The 21,176-nt window shown below is 44.9% G+C and overlaps 2 protein-coding genes across 11 annotated transcripts in view; one reads left to right on the forward strand and one right to left on the reverse strand.

The window, feature by feature from the left end:
• FGR (FGR proto-oncogene, Src family tyrosine kinase) overlaps window positions 1–21,176 on the reverse strand; it is a 665,433-nt gene that overhangs the window by 540,126 nt on the left and 104,131 nt on the right. The gene's annotated exons all lie outside the window — the stretch shown is intronic.
• The window catches only part of PHACTR4 (phosphatase and actin regulator 4), a 148,520-nt gene that overhangs the window by 121,124 nt on the left and 6,220 nt on the right, over window positions 1–21,176 (forward strand). For 7 of the 8 annotated variants that reach the window (XM_042440821.1, XM_042440823.1, XM_042440824.1 and 4 more), the window contains 6 exons: window positions 932–1,327; window positions 8,818–9,397; window positions 10,739–10,944; window positions 11,876–12,032; window positions 18,645–18,700; window positions 20,462–20,523. In XM_042440821.1, the coding sequence (XP_042296755.1) occupies window positions 932–1,327; window positions 8,818–9,397; window positions 10,739–10,944; window positions 11,876–12,032; window positions 18,645–18,700; window positions 20,462–20,523 (1,457 nt within the window). Of the gene's footprint in view, window positions 1–931; window positions 1,328–8,817; window positions 9,398–10,738; window positions 10,945–11,875; window positions 12,033–18,644; window positions 18,701–19,500; window positions 19,628–20,461; window positions 20,524–21,176 lie in introns of all 8 variants that reach the window. The other variant, XR_006100793.1, reaches the window with a different exon arrangement.

Here is a 21,176-nt window from a genome sequence, read left to right on the forward strand (position 1 = left end):
TCCCAAGCTCTATAATCATTCTGTGTGGAATGTCATTATGCATAGGGTTTCCTCACTCTAGCTCAAGCTACTCCATGCCTTTACTTCCAAAGGCCTGCCCTTACCCAGTTTGTCTCTCTTATTGTCAGTTCTACCCACAGTTAGTGGTTGTTACCAGTTTTCATCTGAGTTCTGAAATATGAGAATCGACACCAACTCTTGTTGGCTTTTATACTGTGCAGTGATTCAATGTCTTCAGAGTCTCTCTAATCATCCAACCAAGTTCCCTTCTGAATTCCATGGAAAATAATTTAGTGCAAATCTTTAGATTGGAACCATGTAGAAATCACAGCTAGGAATGAAATTTGTAGAGATGTTCTCCCCACAACTATCAGAGAAGCCTCCCCTTAGAATGCCCTACCCCAAAATCAGAAATTTTAGCAGATTTTTTGTATACACTAAATGAGAATGGTACTTGTTGCCCCCCAGAAACATTTGATTTCAGCACTTAGTGCATTGTGTTTACAGGAAGCTGGAATAAATGATTCTTGAAGTGCTTTCCAACTCAATAGTTCTGCAATTTGGACAAGAGTATAAAAGCAAAAGCAACTATCTTAGTCTGTAGCCCTTAAAGAAGTGTCACCTTTATGCTGACTGGTTTATAATGGCTTAAACGTTGGTAGGCATGTACCTATTCCATTCAGAGCCAGCTGTGGTACAAATATTCATAGATATTGGGATGATGCATTAGTTTTTAAGATACTGCAGCCCTTTGATAAGTAAGGGAGTTTAGTGAATTCTCTAAATAGGCGTAGAAGAGTATTTTAAAAAATATTTGTCTCCCTTAAACATTCAGTTGATGTACAATAGTTATACAGAAGTGTAAGATGCTGTGAGCTGATCTTTTCTAGGTTGCTGTTAACACAAATCTTTTAAAAATGCTTCTTTGCAGGAACTTTCAGCAGTGATCCCAGTTCAGAAGAGAAACAGAATCATGAATCCCATGCCCCTAAACAACCGTTGCTTCCTCCAAAGCGACCATTGTCATCTTCTTCTCAGGAGACAAGTGATGTCCCAGCAAGGGATCTTGACTCTGTGAGCAGCACTGCAAGGACTACGTCTTCCTCTACAGCTGTGGCTTCTACCATCACCACCACCACCACCACCACAACAACAACAAAAGGAGTAAATTTTTCCACTGCTCCTTCCCCAGCCCCCAGGACTGTGCCCCCTGCTCTGGCAAATGTGCACGCTATGGCTACCATGAATTCTACTAATGCAATGCCTGTGAAACAGCCTCCTGTCCCACCTCCCAAACCAGTTAACAGGAATAGCAATCCTTTAATAGGTAAGTTTCTTGTATGAACATTAGGTTTTGTTTCATCTTCAGGTCTTTCCTTATTTATTTTTTCTTTGATAATAGTTCCCATGTGGATGAGAAGAAATCTGAAGATATTTTGCAAAATGAGCAAAACCATATATGTCTTTGTTAACCCAAATATTTTAGAGCCAGATTCGAAAAGGGGAGGGGGGCATGCATATGCACACCTTCACAGGATAGGTTGTAGCAAAAAAAAAAAAAACCCTAAGAGTCCTGTTGCACCTTAGATGCATTGTAAGCTTTTGTGGCTAAGAGTGCCCTGGTTAAATTACAGGAAGCAATTCTCATCTTGTTTTGCTTGTTTGTGATCTATCAGTTCACACCCATTCCAGATCTTTTACTTTTCTGTATGATCTCATTTGCATTTATACTCTTTGCATAATCACAGTCACACCCATCTCTCCACTTACTGGGCCTTCTGATCTCACTTTTCTTTCCTTTGCTTATACAGTATGCTGGAAATATTTATACTTTTTAAATTGGTGCAGATAAGTAAGTTAAGTGTGTATGAGTGTGTGTGTGTGAGAGAGAGAGAAGGGGGAAACTGCATGTATGTTCACAAAACTAGAAAAAGTTATTTTAGTTTTTGAATCTACAACTGCTGGAACACACACACAATCTTCAGCCAGCATGGCAATGATCATGCTGGTTAGGTGATTCTGATGTTTTAGCTCAGAGAGACCTTAAAGCCCCAAGGTGCTTATTCTTCAGTATACAGTGGTACCCCGGGATACGAATTGATCGCGTTACGAAATTTCCGGGATACGAAAAAGTTCCATTGGAAAAAACTGTTCCGGGATACGAAGGTTTTTTCAGGTTACGAATTTTTTTTCGGCGCGAAATTCAAACGCGCGGCTTGCCAGCGCTAACGGAAAGCCCTTTTCGGCTTACGAAATGCATCGGGTTACGAACGGCGCGGCGGAACGAATTAATTTCGTAACCCGAGGGAGCACTGTATGGCCCTCCTAAGCAGGGTTAGTCTTTTTTAAAATCTGTACATCTTTCTGTGATGCTCTTCCTATGCTATATATAACCAGACCTGGGACTGCCATTAGGCTGAATGATGCATTTGCTTCAGGGTGCAGCTTCATAGAAGAGACAGTAGTGGTAAACCTCTTTCTGACCTACTGGAGGAGATACCTGCTCACTTAGCCTGCTGCTTTCAGGAATAGTACAGGTAACAGTCCCGACACCAGCCAATACAGTTGACTTTTTAGAATTGTGTTGTGGGAGGAGGTAATATCTTGAGACAGGAAAATGTTGTGGTCGAGTCCTGTGTACAGAAGATATTTTGTATGTAAATGTGTGAGTACAATTTAGTATAGGACATTCCTGCTCATGGGGTAAGAATACTGTCCTTATAGCATGTGTACACTGATTGTACTGCCATAGAAGATATGGTACTACTATCTCTCAAGTAAAATCTTTTTTGAGAGTTCCTTCACAGCTTCACAGTGGGTGAAGTTAAGTCTTAAGAGACTTAACTTCACCCACCTGTATACCTTGTAATGTGAGTGTGAGATTTATTGTTTTTTCTTCTCAAGTAGTCTGTGCTTGGCCTTGGGTCACATCAACAGGTACTGCATATACTCATATATAAGTCTAGAAATTTTAGTCAAAAAATTGACCCTAAAAGCCTGGTGTGACTTATCCATAGGTTATTGTGAGTACTGTACCTTAACTCTTATCAAAATAGGAACCATCTTGCTCTTTGAGTTTAGTCCATCACAGGAGAGCCTAAACAAAGTACCGGCCTCCTCTACTCTCTCCACTGTGGTGCCACATCTGGACTTTTTGAATGCTTGTGCAGAAAAATAGTGACATTCTTTGGCATAATTTTCCTTTACTTCATCCTTTGCATCTGACATTTTACCCTCGACTTATACATGGGTTATATCAAAATCCATAATTTTGGCTCCAAAACTTGGTCTCAACTTATACATAAGGTCAATTTATAGTCAAGAATGTATGGTAAATGTGATGTAGACACACTTTTTCACAGCAGGATACCATCACATAGTATGAGAAGCTGTTTGAATTAAAAAAAAAAACTCTAGGAGAGTATGCCAGTTGCAATTGGTACATGCAAAGAGATTTGCCACACTGTGAAGGAGAAAAACTGTTTGAGCCACTGAATGTTCAACAGGGGAACTGCAGCCAGATCCTATATCTGAGTGAGATGTTCATGTGCAAACCTGTTTGTTACACTCACATATTATGTTTTTAAAAGCATACCTGGTAAGATGTTTTAAGCGCACACTTCATAACTTGGCATGTGCAGACTGGTTTTCTGTGCGGTCCTTCATTTGTTTTCAGTTTAGATCTGTTGTTTTCCTCTGTGCTGTGATAACTAAAAGCAGGCGTGAAGAACTATGGTCCTGCAGATATTTTTGCACTGTAGCTCTTCTAATCCCATTGGAGGTAAGCTTTAGGCCAAAAAAATTTTTGATTGAACATACAGTGGTACCCTGGGTTACGAAAATAATCCGTTCCGCAGCGCCCTTCGTAACCTGAAATCTTTCGCTAGCCGAAAAAGCCATAGGCGCTAGCGCTGGAAGCCGCGATTTCGTGCGAAAAAGCGCCGAAAAGCACCAAAAAAAATTTTCGTAAGCCGGAAAAAAAACGTAACCCGGAACAGTTTTTTCCTATAGAATTTTTTCGTATCCCGGAAATTTCGTAACGCGGTGCTTTCGTATCCCGGGGTACCACTGTAGTTGCTTTGCCCTAAAGGCCTAGTAGACTTTATTTGGCAGTTGTTTGCATGGATTAAAACCCACTCATGTCTGATGATGTGGGCCATAGTCCACGAAACTTCATGCCAAATAAATATTGTGGTCTTTAAAGCATTACATGACATTCAGGTTTTTTGTTGTTGTTGTTGCTTTTTTATAGCAACAGGTTAAAAGGGCTGCTACAGTTAGTTACCAGGTTTCATCATAATTTGGAAGTGTTCCCTTTTTGGACAACAGATCCCAGAATGCTGCAGCCAGCGTGGCCAGGGGCTGTTTTTGTTAAGGAGTGGGGTTCTGGGGTTAGAGACCAAGAAGATAACCTTTCCAAGTTATTTTTACAGGTTTTCATTGTGTGAGAAGTTTATCATATTGCTAGTTGATTTGACTGAGCTATACTGAGCTCTTTTAAATCTTCCTCTGGTTTTTAATTGCCTTATAGTTGAGTTTGTAGTAGTGTTTTCATCTGGAGAAGAAATTTAGTGTGTGCGCGTGGGGGGTGGGTGGATGTGGCACTCTAGTTTTGTAGCCAGGGTCTTTTTCCACTGTGTAACCATTTGCCATGTTAAAAAAGTCTCCTAGACTAATGGAAAACAAGGAGGGCAAAGGGGATGTAAACAGTGACAGCAAGGTGCTATAAGGCAGTGGTTCCCAACCTGGGGGTCGGGACCCCTTTGGGGGTCGCCCAACCCCTCATGGAGGTCGCCTAAGAGTCTCCCCCCCCCCGCCAGGATTCCTGGGGGCCTGCAGGAAACAGCCAGGAGGAGGAGGAGGAGGAGGAGGAAAGGCAATTGTTTGCCTCCCAAGGGCAGGGTAGCCAAACATCTTCCTAGGACAAGGCCTACATTTTAACCTCTCTGAGGAGTCTGGGAAGAATTGCAAAAGGTCCTCCATTTGAGCATGCTAAGTGAAGCAAAGGGAGGGAAGGAGATGATTGAGAAAGGCAGGGAGGCGGAGTCCTGGCTGGGCGCCACGGGTCAGGAGGAGCCGTTGAGGCAGGCAAGCGGAGGAAGAGGCGAGGGAGAAAGAAGGGAACTGGGCTGCTGGGGCCCATTGGGGAGACAGAAGAGAGCCTGTCTGTGCCTTGCCTGGGCTTGGAGGAGAGGTGATCAGGGGAAGAGAAGGGAAGGATGGAGCATCGGCACTGCTGCGTCCCCTCCACTGTTGTCTCTGTTACAGAGAAGAGGGCCAGGGGCACCATCTGAGGGAGGGCTCCTCCTCTGCCCTTTCCTCCTTGTCCTGCTCTGGGGGCTCTGGGGCTGGTGACAGTGTCCTCCGTGGAGGTCTGGTGCTGCTGCAGCTGCCTCCTCATGTGTGGATTGAGGCATGCAGTGGGAGCCAGCGTTTAACACACACACCCGCCCATCCCCTTCCAAGTTCTTCTGGACTTAGGACAACCCTGAGGTGACCCATGGGGGGTTTCTTGCCAAGATTTCCTTGGAAGAAGTTTGTCATTGCCTTCCGATGAGGCTGCCCAAAGTCACCCAGAGGGTTTTGTAGCAGAGCAGGTCTCCTGCTGGGGAGACACCAAAGCCCAGCACTGCAGGGCTACTGAACAGAGGCTGACATCGAAGTGGCTTTTGTCCCAGCCATAGTGGCTGTCAGCCTGTTGCCAGTTTTCCCAGCAACTAAAACTGGCAGCCAGCATGGCCAAGCCCATGGGGCAAGAGCCCCACACCAGCAGCTTGAATTGGAAGGGGCTGGAGGAGGAGGCTCAGGCAGGCACCAGGCCAGGCTCTGGCGGCAGAGGAAACTTTCCTCCCCCACTTCTGGGATTGTAAATTTGCTCCGTCCCCTCCCTCTTTGCTCCCTCCTGCTCTCCCTCAGCAGTGGGAGTTTCTGGGCTCTCCTCAGGCGCAGCTCTGAGGTAAAGTTTGCCAGGCACTGCTGGCTCCCCAAGCTCCCTGCCCCTGTGGATGGCTGCATCCCAGGGTGAAGGCTGGTGAGGGGCTTTTAGTGGTGTTACTGCTCTTGTTGTTCGGTGTCTTCAAATTGTTTCTGAATTATGGTGACCCTAAGGAAGGCTTGTCACAGGGTTTTCTTGCCAAGATTTATTTAGAAGTGGTCTTGCCAGTGTCTCCCTCTGAGGCTGAGAGAATGTGACTTGCCAACTATAGACAACTATGGGTTTCCATGGCCAAGCGACAATTCAAACCCTGGTCTTCAATTCACAAATCACTCCACCACACTGTCTGTTTCTTGAAGCCTATCACAGGGTTTTCTTGGCAAAATTTGCTCAGAGGGGGTTTGCCATTAACCTTCCCCTGAGGCTGAGAGAGTGTGACCTGCCCAAAGGCACCCAGTGGGTTTCATAGTAGAATGGGGAATCAAACCCAGGTCTCCAGAGTCCTAGTCCAACTCTCAAACCACTACATCACCCTGGCTCCTATTCCCATGCACCAATACGAAATACTTGCAGACTTCTGTTGTTGTTCTTGTGTGTCTTTCCTTTCCGACTTATGGCGAACCCAAGACAACCTTATGGGGTCTTCTTGGCAAGTTTCTTCAAAGGGGGATTGCCATTACCATCCTCTGAGGCTGAGAGAGTGTGACCTGCTCAGGGCCACTTACTTGGCCACAAAATGTACATATCCCAGAATGCATCACCCAATATATTGGCAGTCCTTCCCCCCAACACTCTCATGTCTCTCCAACCAGCTTATAGCTGGGAGATGGAAATAGTTTTTAAAGCAACATTTAAATCTTGACTATTTTTCAAAAAGTAAGGTCCAGAACACACTGCAGAAATAATCAATTTTGAGACCGCTTTAACTACCCTGGCTCAGTGCTAGGGAATCCTGAGAGCTGCATTTTTTGTGGCACCAGAACTCTCTTAACTGAGCAGGCTAAATGTCTCACAAATTACAGTTGCCAGGATTCTTTAGCATTGAACCAGGGCAGTTAAAGTGGCCTCAAACTGGATTATTTCTGCAGTGTGTTTTTGGACCTAAGTGGCCCATATGCTATTACCATTATTCAGTTTTGTAGCTGTTGGTGTATAAATTGAAAAGACATAGAGTGCAAACTGCTAAAGTATACTTCTCTTCTGGAGTGAGATGTGCTTTTCCAGCTGACTCTCACCTCTAAGGAGGGGGCTGCCAGGAGGATGAGGGGGGTGGGAACACAATAGCATGGGGGGTATTAGGAGGGTTTTTGTGCATTTAAATTTTGTGGATTTATATTATTGTTTTTAGCTTTTATTTTGTAATGTCATCTACATTTTTCTTGAATATCCTACATTTTGTGGTTTCTTTCCCTCCGTTCTGGTTATGACATCTGGTCTCCCTGATCAAGGCTCCTCCACTGCTTGGCCTTCTCCCAAGAAAGAGCAGGGTGGCGGCAGCCGAGGATGGAATTAATAGTATTAATATTAATTATTAATAATTAGCCGCTAACAATTATTAATTAGTAATTATTAATAATTAGTAGTTGATAATTAATTAATCAGATATTAATGCCATGTTATATAAATACTGTAAATAAATAAATAATAATAACTAATATTTACATTGATTCATAACAGTAGCAAAATTACAGATATGCAGTAGCAACAAAAATTTTATCGTTGGGGGTCACCACAACATGAGGAACTGTATTAAAGGGTCGTGGCATTAGAAAAATTGGGAACCACTGCTATAAGGGCTTTAGGAAAGAATGCATGTAGCACACCCAACCCAGCAATGTGTAAGGAAGGTCCTTACACGCAGCACCTGGCGTTTTAAAGAACGTGCAAATTGTAAGCAAATCTTGTGATCCCACTTTGTGCTCTATACCTTGATATAGAATCCTTTTTGATTCTGATAAACAATACAGTGACAAACTGGAGGTTCTTACTGGATGAACACATAAGGGGTGGGGACATAAATGAAAGGCAATGAGAAGCAACTTAGTAGTCTTACTACCAGTTAGCAAGGTGATTGTGTGTATATGTGCATTTTGGGTTTGAGTGCAGACAGAGCTTGGAAAAATTACTTTCTGGGCTACAACGCCCAGAACTGTTACCATAGCTACTTACCATGGTGGTTGGAGATTCTGTGAATTGTAGTCCAGAAGGTAACTTCTTCAAACTGAGTAAGAAGAGAGATTGACAGTGCAATAGAAGGAACAGATTGATCCATCAGGTCAAGTGTATACCTATTTAATTTATTTAAAAGATTTAAAATTACTAAACTGAATAGTAAGTCCTCATCAAAAATAATGAAATATTGACTGAAACTAAAACGGTATATCTTGGGGGAGGCATTCTCCAAGGGAGGGCCCACCACAGAAAAAAATGTCTTGTAAGGTCTGATCCTACAAAGTAGAAGAAGTGGGCTAGATTGAACATTAATAGTTTGGGAGAGTGCTAAACTCTACAGCAAACCATACTGTGATTGATACCACTCAGAGCTGTCCTGACATTTTGCAGCAAGTGCTCAAGTAACAGATCATGATCTAAACTTTTTATAGCCTTTGGACCACCAAAATGAGTTTTGAACCCATTAAATGTGAGTTCCCTAAGCTTCATCTTTACAACTTAGATATCCTTGCACCTGAGCTGTGTTTCTGAGGATAGACTATATTTGGTTTGAACCATGTTGACATGTTCAACATGAATTTGCCCAGTTCCTATCACTAGGGCTATGTAACTTCCTAAAATCTTTTTTCTGTGATATATGCATTTGTTCCAGACATATGTAACAGTGCTCTCTCTCTCTTTCTCTCTCTCTCTCCCCCCTCCCTTTCCAGCTGAATTATCTCAAGCTATTACCAGTGGCACAGCATTGTCGAAGCCCTCTCCACCTTTGCCCCCCAAGAGAGGTGTCCCATTGAACACATCTTCATTGGTCGAATCAGCCACCACTCCCAAGTCACCCAATGAAAAGATCATGTCATCGTCCTATCCTTCCTCACTACCGCCATACATGTTCCCACCTCACTCCCCCTCTGCTGTTTCACCCCCTCTGCCCTCCCACATAGCCTCAGAATTCCCATATGTACCACCACCTACCTCCATGCATGGGGCAGAGCCTCCCAATTCCACAGAACTACGGATGGAGGCCCAACAAGATGGGGTCTCAATGCCAGATATGGCCAGGAGGTTGGCTGAGCAGGGATTCAGAGAGCCTCAGATGCCTTCCTGGCTGCCCCAGCTTCCACTGCACATACGCATCCAGCAGGCGCTGACAAGTCCCCTGCCAGCCACCCCACCGGCTGAAGGCTCACACAGGGCTCACTCACAGCTCTTTGAGAGTGAAGGCTCCTATGAGGATAACAGTAGCCTGGCTAGAACAAGATCTCTGCCGGTGACCATTGAATTGCTGAAAGTGTGAGTTATTTTTTGAGTCACTGGTGTGTAAATCTGTTTCCCCTCCTTTACACGCTGAGCCTCAAATGTGTATCCCCCAGTTAGCAGTACCCACATTCTTCAAGTGTCATATTTGGGTACCAGAAGCTCAATCAGGACTGCCAACTTATAGCTCTAAATTCCCAACATGTTAGAAAATAGGTTGTTCCTCCTCCCTGGCAAAACAAAGGTCCTAAACACACTGCAGAAATAATTCAGTTTGTGGGTGCTTCAACCACCCAGGCTCAGTGCTTTGTATTTTTTGTCACAAGAGTTCTCCGGCAGATAAGGCTAAATGCCTCACAAACCTACAGTTCCCAGGATTCCCTTGCAATGAGCCAGGGCTCAAACTGGGTTATTTCTGCAATGTGTTTTGGGCCAAAGTTGGGTAGGAACTTGATTAGCAATGTTTCTTAGGCTGCTCAGTGTTAGCAAAGAGGTGTTAAAGACTTGTGAAAAATCAGCCCTGTCAACTCAGAAAAATTGAGCTTGGTAGCATGTATAAAATGTGTCAAAGAAACGTGTACGTATATTCCATTATTCTGCTTTTGCAAAGGATTAAAAAGTCTGCATCTTATACTAGGCTCCCTATAACTGTGCCTACAATATTTTGTTGGCTAGGAAAAAAGAAATTCCCCCTCCCTACACACACACACAGTCAACATGGAAGCAGAGGAGGGGAAGGAAGCAATACTTAGGCAGAGATACTTGGGACCAGATAGGAGGCATCTAAGAGCCATAAGAGATCTCTGTGGTCTGTCTAAACATACAGGCAGTTGTGATTGGCCTTATGTAGGTTATATCCACAACAGGATGGGAGAGGAATGGTAATATAAACATAAGTTTTTCATCCCAATGGGAGAACTTTAACAACTTTTAAAATCTTGATCCTTCTGAAGGTCAAAATAGTATATGTGCTGGCTTTTTGGCATTCCACCTAGGCATAGCAGGCCTTCCTTCAGTGCAATATTTCTCAAATGTAGAAATCCCTTCCCAATGTCTAGATAAGCATGTTCTAGAACCAAAGCAAATACTGCCCAATTTTCAGCTTCTCCACCCCTACTGTCACAACTGCCATTTGGGCAACTGCAAATTATATGCAACATTTCCAGGCACCTGTCTAGCTGTGTTCCCCTACTTTGCATATGTTTTCTCAGCCAGCTAATTTGAGAAGAGAGTGCCAGGGTCTTTGAGGGTTACTGTATAGCCCACAGATGGCACAGTTCCCATCCCAACTCTAGATAAAGCTCAATTAACCTGTAATTTGAAAAAAAGAAAAATGTATTCCTTTTTGTTAGTAATAATTGTATTCTTTGTTGTTAGTCCAGATGATGAGGAAGAGGACCAAGAAGGTGTTCATCATTCCAGTTCCAGTGTTTACATTGGAAATGTCCCAACTGTTACAGTAATTCCCAGGTTGATACTCCAGACAGTGCAGGATGAAGAGGAAGGGACAAGTGATTCAGACTCTGAGGGACCTATTCTGTATAAGGAGGAAGAGGAAGATGAGGAAGATGAAAGCCATAACAGTGAGGCTCTTATCTAACTTATTTCCCTGACATGCAGAATCAGAGTTAGAAAGAATATTTTTAAAGGACCATCTTGAAGGCACTTCTCCCCAACTGTCCATCTCATCGTACAGTTGCTATCTTGACATCTCTGTGATGCTGCCTCATTAAAATGTAACAGTACCTCTACACACATTTTAACCCATTGTTATACAGGAAGAAGGTTCTAATAAATGGAGGGACTCTTATTTATCACAGAAGGCTACCCTGTTTGTGTATGCCTGCCCTGGAGATAGATGCTGCTGGGGCAATTCTGTCATTAGGACAATTAAGGTGGCCATGCAAAATATTCAGATGGAAAAAGTTTTGACGCAACAGCAAGTTGTTGAAGGAAATTGCTGTGCAATGTGCAGCCTGTCCCAAGTCTCCTAAGCTATCCTTTTGCCTTCAAATGTAATAGAAGATACTGTGCCTTCTCCAGTTGAAGGTTGATCAACAGAGAATAGCAGTGGAGGCTACTGACTTTTTTTGCTTCACGCAGTAAAATGTCTTGGGTTGGCATTGAATCTCCTTTGCTGCATTCATGATCTGTGATTCATCATGTTGTACATCAGCCATAGTAATGTGATCTGAAAAGATGGGTTTAAAAGGCTGGAAGACAGCAATCTTTGCATGTACAGCACGCCCTGTTATACGCGGCTTTGAGCACATACGCTCAAGACGCGGGGAGCGCACAGGGTGCAAGGGGCGGTGCACCCATTCAGATGAATGGGGCGTGCGCCCATGGTGTGCACATGCCACCATGCCGCCACGCGCACAAGCCCCATTCAAATCAATGGGACTCAAGCATAGGCAGAATTCACCCTTATGCAGGGGGATCCGGAACAGATCCCCCACGTAAGGCAAGGATCCACTGTATTGTGATGAATTCTTTCTCTCTCTCTCTCCAAAGCTGCACTGGCCAATAAAGTGAAGAGAAAAGATACTCTAGCCATGAAACTGGGCAGTATGGTCCCCCAACACGAGTTACGAGGAGAGAACACATTTCCTCGAAAGACTAAGGAAGAGTGGAATGAAATCCGGCAACAAATTGGGACAACACTGATCAGGTAGAAAAGGCAGAAATAAATGTTAATCAGACCTACATGGGAGCTGTAGTGCACATTTGGGAGCCTGGGAAGTGTCCTAGGGAAACATAGAGTTTGAAAACAACTATTGGGAATTAAGCATGCTTGAAGGATCATAGAAATCTAAGTAGCAGGTATTGGGAGCAATAGAGCAGCTCCCTAAAAAGATATTCCAGTAAATTCAGTGTAGAAAAATGTAACTCTCCCTGTTGGAAAACAGTTGTGAAGAAGGAAGTAGCAAACAGGAATGGGTCCCTAAACATCTCTGTTCTATATTTTTTAATCTCAAGTTCTATAGACTGTATCCAGTCTAGGTGTGCACCATGAGATCTATTTGTGGGACAAGGAAGAACAAGCTTTTTTTGCACATCAGTAGAAAAGCTACTTGTGAATAAATCCCTTGGCAATGTCCAGTGCCAAATTGTGACATATAAACAAAGACCTATGGCCAAGGAAACCACTATCTTCCTCCTTGCTTTAGAGTAGGCAACACTGTGCAAGGAGCACACTGGAATGCTTGCTTACAAATAAATCCTTTAGTGAGGAGGGTTTCAGTTTGGTGGAAGACTTGAAGGCACTTTCTCTTAAACTGAAATTCTCACAAAGCTTAGAATTTAAGGCTTTTAAAAAAAGGGCTCTAAGAGGGAGCTGCATTGTTTTAAACTGTATTGTTTTAACTATTTTAATCATTTTAACTTTATGTTTTAAATTGGTTAAATATCATTAATAGTTTAATTCTGTTTTAAGGTTGACTTTTTGTATGTTTTTAATTCTATTGAAGTCATTTAAGTTTGTAAGCCACCTTGAGTTCTAATCTTGGGTTAAAGGGATGAAAATAAAGATGTTGTTGTTGGTGGTGGTGGTGGTGATGATGATGATGATGATAGCCCCCAGATTAAAGGTGGACAGTGTTTCTTGTCATGAAACCCCTCATGGGGTGGTAGAAATCTTTTATTGTACTGATTGCTTATACAACAGGACTTGTAAACTGATCTTTATCTGGACCATAACCTAGAAGTCTAGATCACTTGTTTTGGGGATATCCTGGGATACATCAAGGGGGAGACATCTGTTGAGTGTGGAACAGTTCCTTTTCCCATCAGAGAAGGGGCCGAGCATCCTAACTATGGGTGGCCCTGCCCACTTCGGTTCCTGATAGGCAGAGAAGAAAGACAAAAGAACAGGGGCCTGGCCCCACCCCCATAGGCTCAGTCTTCTTCCTGCCTTGTTCCTGTTAGGACATACCTTTCTTCTTTGCAGAGATTCTCCTTTTGGTTTGCTCCCTGGGACTTGCCTGGCTCTTCTATTTACCTTTATCCGCTTCCCCTGCCCTCCGTTCTACACGTGATGGTTTCGGACGAGGAGGCCAGGACTCCAGGAGAGCATGCTTTCCCTCAGCCCGGGCCAGCCCCAGCTTTGCTGGCTGCATGCCCTGAGGCTCCGCTTTCCCTCAGCCCGGGCCAGCCCTGGCTTTGCCGGCTGCGTGCCCTGAGGCTCCGCTTTCCTTCACCCCAGGCCAGCCCCGGCTTTGCCGGCTGCGTGCCCTGAGGCTCCCTCATTGCCCGATCAGGCAGCAGAAGTGCGGCCGCAGCCGTCGGAGAGGTTTCCCCTCCCTACCACTGCCAAGGCCAGGGCCTCCCAGACAACCCGGTCAGGATCGCAAGAGAGAGCGCCCGCGACAGAGTCACCGGACGCCCTTACCAGAGGGGAGCCTGTAAGTAACTCTTCCCCCTCTGAGATCCCAGGCTGGTTTAAAGCCTTCCTAGAGTGGGAGGCACCAGCCATGGGAAGGGCAAGCCCATTCTTCTGGGGTGGTGGGCCTCTCAATGCCCCAGACGTTCCACCCATGTTCATGTGGCCTAGCCTGTCAGTTCCCCATTTCCCCTGGCAACCATGAGGGAGCCGCCCTGGAGGCATAGAGACAACCAAGGATCATGGCTCATAACTGCAGTGCCTCAGCCCCAGCAGGGGGAGACAACCAAGCCTCGCTCCTGCAGGCAGTCATCTTGGCCGCATGGTCTCCCATGGGGGCAGCCATCTTGGCCGCAGGGTCTCCCATGGGGGTGGCCATCTTGGCCACATGGTTTCCCATGGGGGCAGCCATCTTGGCCGCATGGCCCAGGATGGGGGCCGCCATCTTGCCCCCGCCCCAGAAGTGAGCCATCTTGGATCTGCCGCTAGCCGGCCCCTGCAAAGAGTACCCCTTCAGGGTCCAGTGCCCTCCTTACTGTGGCAGATAGTGCCTCTGTGCGGACCCTATCACCCCTGAGAGGGCGGGTTCATCGGGGGCGGGCGCCCTTGAGGGGCGACCTAGGAATGGGGGGGGCCAGCGACGCCTCTGGCTAACTGACAGACCACCCCCCTTCCAACCCTACCCAATCGTCGGTCGACTCCAAAGGCAACGAGGACCAACATTCCTACTCAGAGTCTGCACACTCCTATCAGCCCCCAGAAAAAGGGGCTAGGTATGCCAGAAGGACCTCCAAGCATCGATGCTCCCACTCTTCCCACTCCTCGGATGAGGAGGCTCCTGGGTGGGGGAGTCCTCTGACTCACAAACCAAAGAGGGTGAACTATCCTTGGATGAGGGCAAAGAGGCCAGGGATACCCCTATGTCATCCCGACTCTTCAGCCCTGATGACTATATCCCTCTTGTCAAAAAGACTACCAAGACCCTGGTCATTGCACTGCTGCCGGCACAGGCTAATCCTCTGGATTCAGACCTTCCCAAGGTGGGCGAAGACCTATTCCCAGTTACAGCGCCATCTGTCCAAGAGGTCCCCTGTCCATCCAACATCATACAGATAATCAGAGATGAATGGAATAGGCCAGCTGCTCAGAGACCTAATCATAGTGTTCTCCGCAAACACTACATTCTACAGTTACCAGTCATGGACAAACTAAAGGTCCCTCTGGTAGATGCCCCCGTATCAGCCTTGGTGTCATCTGCGGTGTTCAGCAGGGATGGAGAGGACACCCTCAGAAATCCTGAGGACAGGAGGGCTGAGGGAGCCCTTAAAAAAGCCCACGAGGCCATGTCGATAGCCATTAGGGTGGCGACTACTGTTTCCATGGTTATGCAAGCCAACCTCCAGTGGTCCCATGAACTCCTCGACCTCATTCCCAACCCAGAAACTAAGGTCAGGCAGACCATCAACAAGATTACCAAGGCATCTGCCCTTGCAGCAGACAGCACTCTAGACACAGTCCAGCAGTGCGCAAGGGCCCAAGCTACAATTGTTGCAGTCAGATGCCAACTATGGCTAAAAAAATTGGAATGTAGATTTCAAGTTAAAACAAAATTTGGCCTTTACACCCTACCTTGGCACTAAATTGTTTGGTGAGTCTCTAGAGCCAGTGTTAGTTGAAGACAAGGACAAAAAGAAGACCTTACCTTCAGCAAAGAAGAGGGACGATAAGAGGCAGTTCAGAAACCGTTCCTCCTTTCGCTCCTCCCAACCTTTCCCTTCCTCCAATTCCAATTCTAACTCCTTTCAAGCCAGAGAGTCCAGGTCTAACAATTGGGCTCACTCTGCTGGTGGACCTCCGATTCAATCCTGAAGGGGAGGCCCATCCGTAAGCCCCCAAAGATTCAAATCACCACAGATGCCAGTCTCTGGGGGTGGGGGTCTCACTGTGGGACTCACATAGTTCAGGCCAGGTGAAATTTGACGGAACGATCCGACAGCATCAGTTGGTTGGAGCTACAACTAATCCATCTGGCACTACAGGCTTTTCGTCATCTGATCTCACACAAGGCTGTCCTGATAAGGACAGACAACATTTCAGCAAAGGCCCACGTCAATCGACAGGGTGAAAAGAGGTCCAGGTCTCTAATGCAAGAGTCTTGACTGCTCCTGACATGGGCCTAAAACAACCTGATGTCTCTGGATGCCAAACATTTTCAAGAAAAGTTAAACTCAAAGGCCAACTGGCTAAGTCGAACAGACATAGACCAAGTGGAGTGGAGCCTTCACCCAGAGGTGTTCCTCACCATAACGACACAACTGGGACTCCCGCCTGTTTGCTTCCCCAATCAACGCCAAGACTCCAAGATTCTTCTCCAGGTTCCAGGCGGAGGGAGCAGAAGACATAGACGCCCTCAATTGTCGGTGGCCAAAGGGCCTACTTTACGCCTTTCCTCCAGTCCCCCTCCTCTCCAAGTTCCTGTCCAAGGTATGGCCAACCAGATCAGAGGTAATTCTGGTAGCCCCGCCATGGCCCAGACGTCCCTGGTTCTATAAGATCCTCAACCTCTCAACTCGGAGTTTACCTCTGTCCATCCGGCCAGACCTGCTGTCCCAGGGCCAGATCCATCATCCCGACCCAGCCTGGCTTCAGCTACACGCCTGGAAATTGAGTGTCACATGTTAAGCAGATATGGATACTCACCAGAGGTGGTCGAATCCATCCTGGCTTCCCGCCATCAGTTGATGCTCAAGGTCTACTAAAACACATTCAAGGCCTTCAAGAGATGCTATAAAAGAAAAAAGAAAGATTTTATTCAGGTGTCACTTTCCACGATACTGCAGTTCCTCCAGGATGGTATAGACCAGGGCCTTCGTCCCAACACGGTCAAGTGACAAGTAGCGGCCATAACATCTATCCTCCTGCACGACGAGGCGGCCAAGATCTCCCACCATCCTCACATTCGCAGACTGCTCAAAGGAGTGGCTAACAGGTTACCACTGACTAAACATCCTTTTCCTTCCTGGGACTTCCACGAGGTCCTCAAGTCACTAACCATCCATCCCTTTGAACCATTGAGGGAGGCTCCCCTCAAATTTCTCACCTGGAAGACGCTGATCCTCACGTCACTCACATCGGCTCGCCGCATCTCAGAGCTTGGCGCCCTCTCAGTTTGAAAAGAATTATGCATAATCAGACCTGACTCAGTGCTTCTCAGACCGGACCCAACCTTTATTCCCAAGGTGAACTCGGTGTTCTGTTCTTCCCAAGACATCATTTTGCCTTCCTTCTGCTCGTGTCCCTCCAAGGACTTAGAAAAGATCTGACACACCTTAGATGTCTGGAGGGCCATCAAGATTTACCTCAAGAAGACCTCGGCCTTCAGAAAGTCAGAAGCCCTCTTCATATCCTTTCGACCAAATTCAAAAGGAAAAAAGGTGTCCTCATCCACGCTGGCAAGGTGGATTAAGCAGTGAATTGTCACATGTTACAAAACTCTAAATCTTAATCCACCTCAAGGCATCACCGCCCACTCAACTAGGAGTGCGGCAATGTCGGCAGCCCTGGCCACTAACACCCCTCTGGTCAAGATTTGCAGAGCGACCACTTGGAAGTCACCATCCACTTTTGTCAGACATTACAAATTGGATATTTTCCAGTCATCGCAGGTGGCCTTCAGCCAGAGAGTGTTACAAAAAATTGTCCCTATCTCGCCCTCCGCGCCAGCCGGCCCGCCCTGACATTCGGTGGCTTTTATAAATCCCATAGTTAGGATGCTCGGCACCTTCTCTGATGGGAAATGGAACGTTAGACTTACCTGAGATACGTCCCTTTTCATCAGAGAAGGTCCAAGCATCCTCCCCGCCCTGTATTTGTTGCCTACTGGTGCAGGTGGGCTTGCTGTCTTTTCCCTTTCAGTTGTTGCTGTTTTGGCTAGTCATTGACTGAGGGTTCTTGAGCGGCTCCACCTATGGGGGTGGGGCCAGGCCCCTGTTCTTTTATCTTCTCTGCCTATCAGGAACCAAAGTGGGCGGAGCCATCCATAGTTAGGATGCTCGGACCTTCTCTGATGGAAAGGGGACGTATCTCAGGTAAGTCTAACGTTCCATTTTCTGGACTCCAACTCCCAGAATCCACAAGATATTCTTAGTTCAAAAAAGGAATTTATCCAATCTCTGTTCCTTACTTCCTATGTTTTTACATCAGGGATGTGCAGTTATCAACTGTAAATCTCTGGATAATTTGCAGTAGATCTCATATAGTTTCTGGCTCCCAATTATTTAACTGTAGTGATAGCAAAAATGCTTTTACTTCTAAGTATAGCTGTTGAAATATAGAGAGTAGAGGGAGCTGAAGACTTTTATGTGAAAGAACAGAAAGCTCAGTTCTGCAGTTGAGAACAAAATGCTGGACCTTAAGTCAAAGTGTACTTTCCCACCAGCCTCTATTTTTATTTATTTTATTTATTTACAGTATTTATACTGTCCTTCAGCCTTAAAGGCTATCAGAGTAGCGTACATTTTTATTATTATTTTGAATTAGACGGTTCCCTGCCCTCAGGTTTACAATCTAAAAAGACACAACACAAAAAGAGAAGGGAATGGTGGTTGGGAAGGGGATCAGATTCAAAAGTTCTTCTATCCCTCTGAGGCCTGGATCAAAACAGATGGACTGGAGGAAGGGCTCTGCCTCTTGATTTTGCATGGCTCTGATTGATAGATCTTGAGATTCTAGTAAAACTAACCAACCAAAGTAGATCTTTGTAAGCCTAATGTCTCCCTTCCCCTGTTTTCCTGAATGGTACATAGTCACATTACAAAGCTCCAGAAAGATGTTCTTCCTATGAAACCATGATTTTCTACATATTTATCCATCTGTATTTCAATCTTTTTTTTTTTAAATTAGGAGATTAAGTCAGAGGCCAACACCAGAAGAATTGGAACAAAGGAATATACTTCAACGTGAGTAACAGCTGTTTGAAGCTTCTCATATCTGTATTTGCTAAATATTTTACTGTAGCCTTCCTCAATCTGGCACCTACTAGGTGTTTTAAACTTTATTGATCTTTTACCATTGACCATAGTAGCTGGTTCTTCTGAGAGCTGCTGTCCAAATTTGAAGTCGAAGGCTTTCATGGCCGGCATCCATAGTTTTTTATGGGTTTTTGGGACTATGTGGCCATGTTCTAGAAGAGTTTCTTCCTGACGTTTCGCCAGCATCTATGGCTGACATCTTCAGAGAAAGACTATGCTATCCAAATTATTTGTAAGGCATGAACTTGGAAAATGCTTTTATAGACATGTGGTTTTATAATGTTCTAGCAGCAGGTGTTCTCTTGGCAACTGTCCCAGACATAGAGTACAAATTCCATTTGCTACTTCTGCCATACAGCATTTTTGCCACCATACCTGTGGCTCACGTGGAATGTTTTTATTTAAATTCCCAGGGACCTCAGTGCTCTAATAGTAGGTGTATTGGTCTGCTATAGTAGGAGCTAGCATGGCATAGTATTTTGAGGATTGGACTGTAACTCTGGAGACCAGGGTTGAAATCCCCACTTGGCCATGGACATCCACCAGGTGACTTTGGGCAAGTTATACACACTCAGCCCCAGAAAATTCTGTGATAGGTTCAGCTTAGGGTTGCCATAAGTTAGAAACAACGTGAAGGCAACAACAACAACAAGGTGGAAATTAGAAGGTATTTTTCACTTCTAGAATGCTAATATTGCCCCCCAAACAGTTGTGCTCTTGCTTCTTAGATAGTTGCAGAGGATAAAAAAGAGATACATAGCTTGGCAAGATATGGAGAGAGGCAAAGAATCCTATTGATGAAGAGGAATGAATAAGATGTCATGTGCACTTGTGGATTACAGAGCACACAGGGAGGTGGGTAATATGAGTTAACTGACGATTAATAGGTTTAATACCAGAGAAATTCAAAGATAATATTCAAAAGTCTGTATTACAGAATACCAAAGCTTGGTTGGATTATGACTCCGGAGATCAGGGTTTGAATCTCCAGTCAGTCGTGGAAACCTCCTGGGTGACCAACTCTCAGCCTCTGAAGAGGGGCAAAGATGAATCCCCACTGAACAAATCGAAACAAAACCAAAGAAAGGGTCCACTTCCTCCTAGATGGGAAGGGTCCATTGTACATACTTTGAGTAAAGTCGTTGTAGTGGAGTTACATATCAAAAATAATTTTTAACATTGCAGTAAGGAACAATAATAAGTTACTTTTGAAACTTTCCTAACTGGTGTGAATGTACTTGTGCATTATGTTTATACATATTCTGAGATTATGTTTCCACATTCCTAGTAAACCCTTCACAAAAATACTAATCCTGTGGAAGCAATTTGATGAATATATGTCTAAACATGTATCACTAACAGACTCTGGGTGTGTCTACCCAGTAGAAATAATGCAGATTGACGCCACTTTAAATGCTGTAGCTCCATCCTATGGAATCCTGGGATTTGTAGTTTTATACGGTTTTTAGCCTTATTTGCCAAAGCGTCCTGGTTCCTCACAAAACTACAAATTCCAGGATTATGTAGCATGGAGCCATGGCAGTTAAAGTGGTGTCAGACTGCATTATTTCTATAGCGTAGTTGCACTCTCTGTTTCATTATTTATTCATTTATATGTACTAAACTATAATGGAAATAAGAAAGCATTTTTAACATCACTGAAGTTCTCTTTTCCTTTTTTCTTGACAGCAAAAAATGAGGCTGACCGTCAAGCTGAAAAACGGGAAATAAAACGGAGACTCACTAGAAAGGTATTGACATATTATACAAGTTACCCCTATGCACCAGAGCAATCTCTGGGTGGCAGTCCATTGAAATATGCTATATGTGGGTGGGGCACTGTAACATTTGTTCAGCAGTGTAGGAGTATGATGGCTTTGCTTGAAAGAAGTTATACAATAGGAAAATCCCAGATCATGCAGAATTCAAGTAAATTTGCATTTTTTACTTGGTCTTCCCACTTCTTAGTGTCCAGCCCAACAACAACAACAACAAACAGCTCTCCAAAAATACTTTTGAAAAAACATGTCTAAAAATATCCTATGAAAGGCATAGGAAGGCAGTTTTTAGGTTCAAGAGAGGTCTTTCTTCTAGCAGGATGTGAACTGGAAGTTGCTTCTAGGTCATTTCCTGTTGTAAAAAGATGCCTCTGCTGGGCCTGAACTGGGTCAAGGAGACCAAAAATGTAGCAAATTGCCCCAGAATTCATTTAGAGACAAAAAATAGATGTTTTTGTTTTGTTTGGTCAAGATATGTGGCAAAGGTTTTCTAACCCCAACAATTCCCCACCCCAGTGTAGCTGTCCTGTCTTCTTATCCTGATGTACATCGGTGTGCACTTACTACAGCAAAGCAAAGCTGTCACACTAGACATTGCTGTGGTATAAATACCATGCTGGGATCCA

The sequence above is a fragment of the Sceloporus undulatus genome, chromosome 9 (genome assembly GCF_019175285.1).
Source record: "Sceloporus undulatus isolate JIND9_A2432 ecotype Alabama chromosome 9, SceUnd_v1.1, whole genome shotgun sequence".
Classification (NCBI taxonomy): Eukaryota; Metazoa; Chordata; class Lepidosauria; order Squamata; family Phrynosomatidae; genus Sceloporus; species Sceloporus undulatus.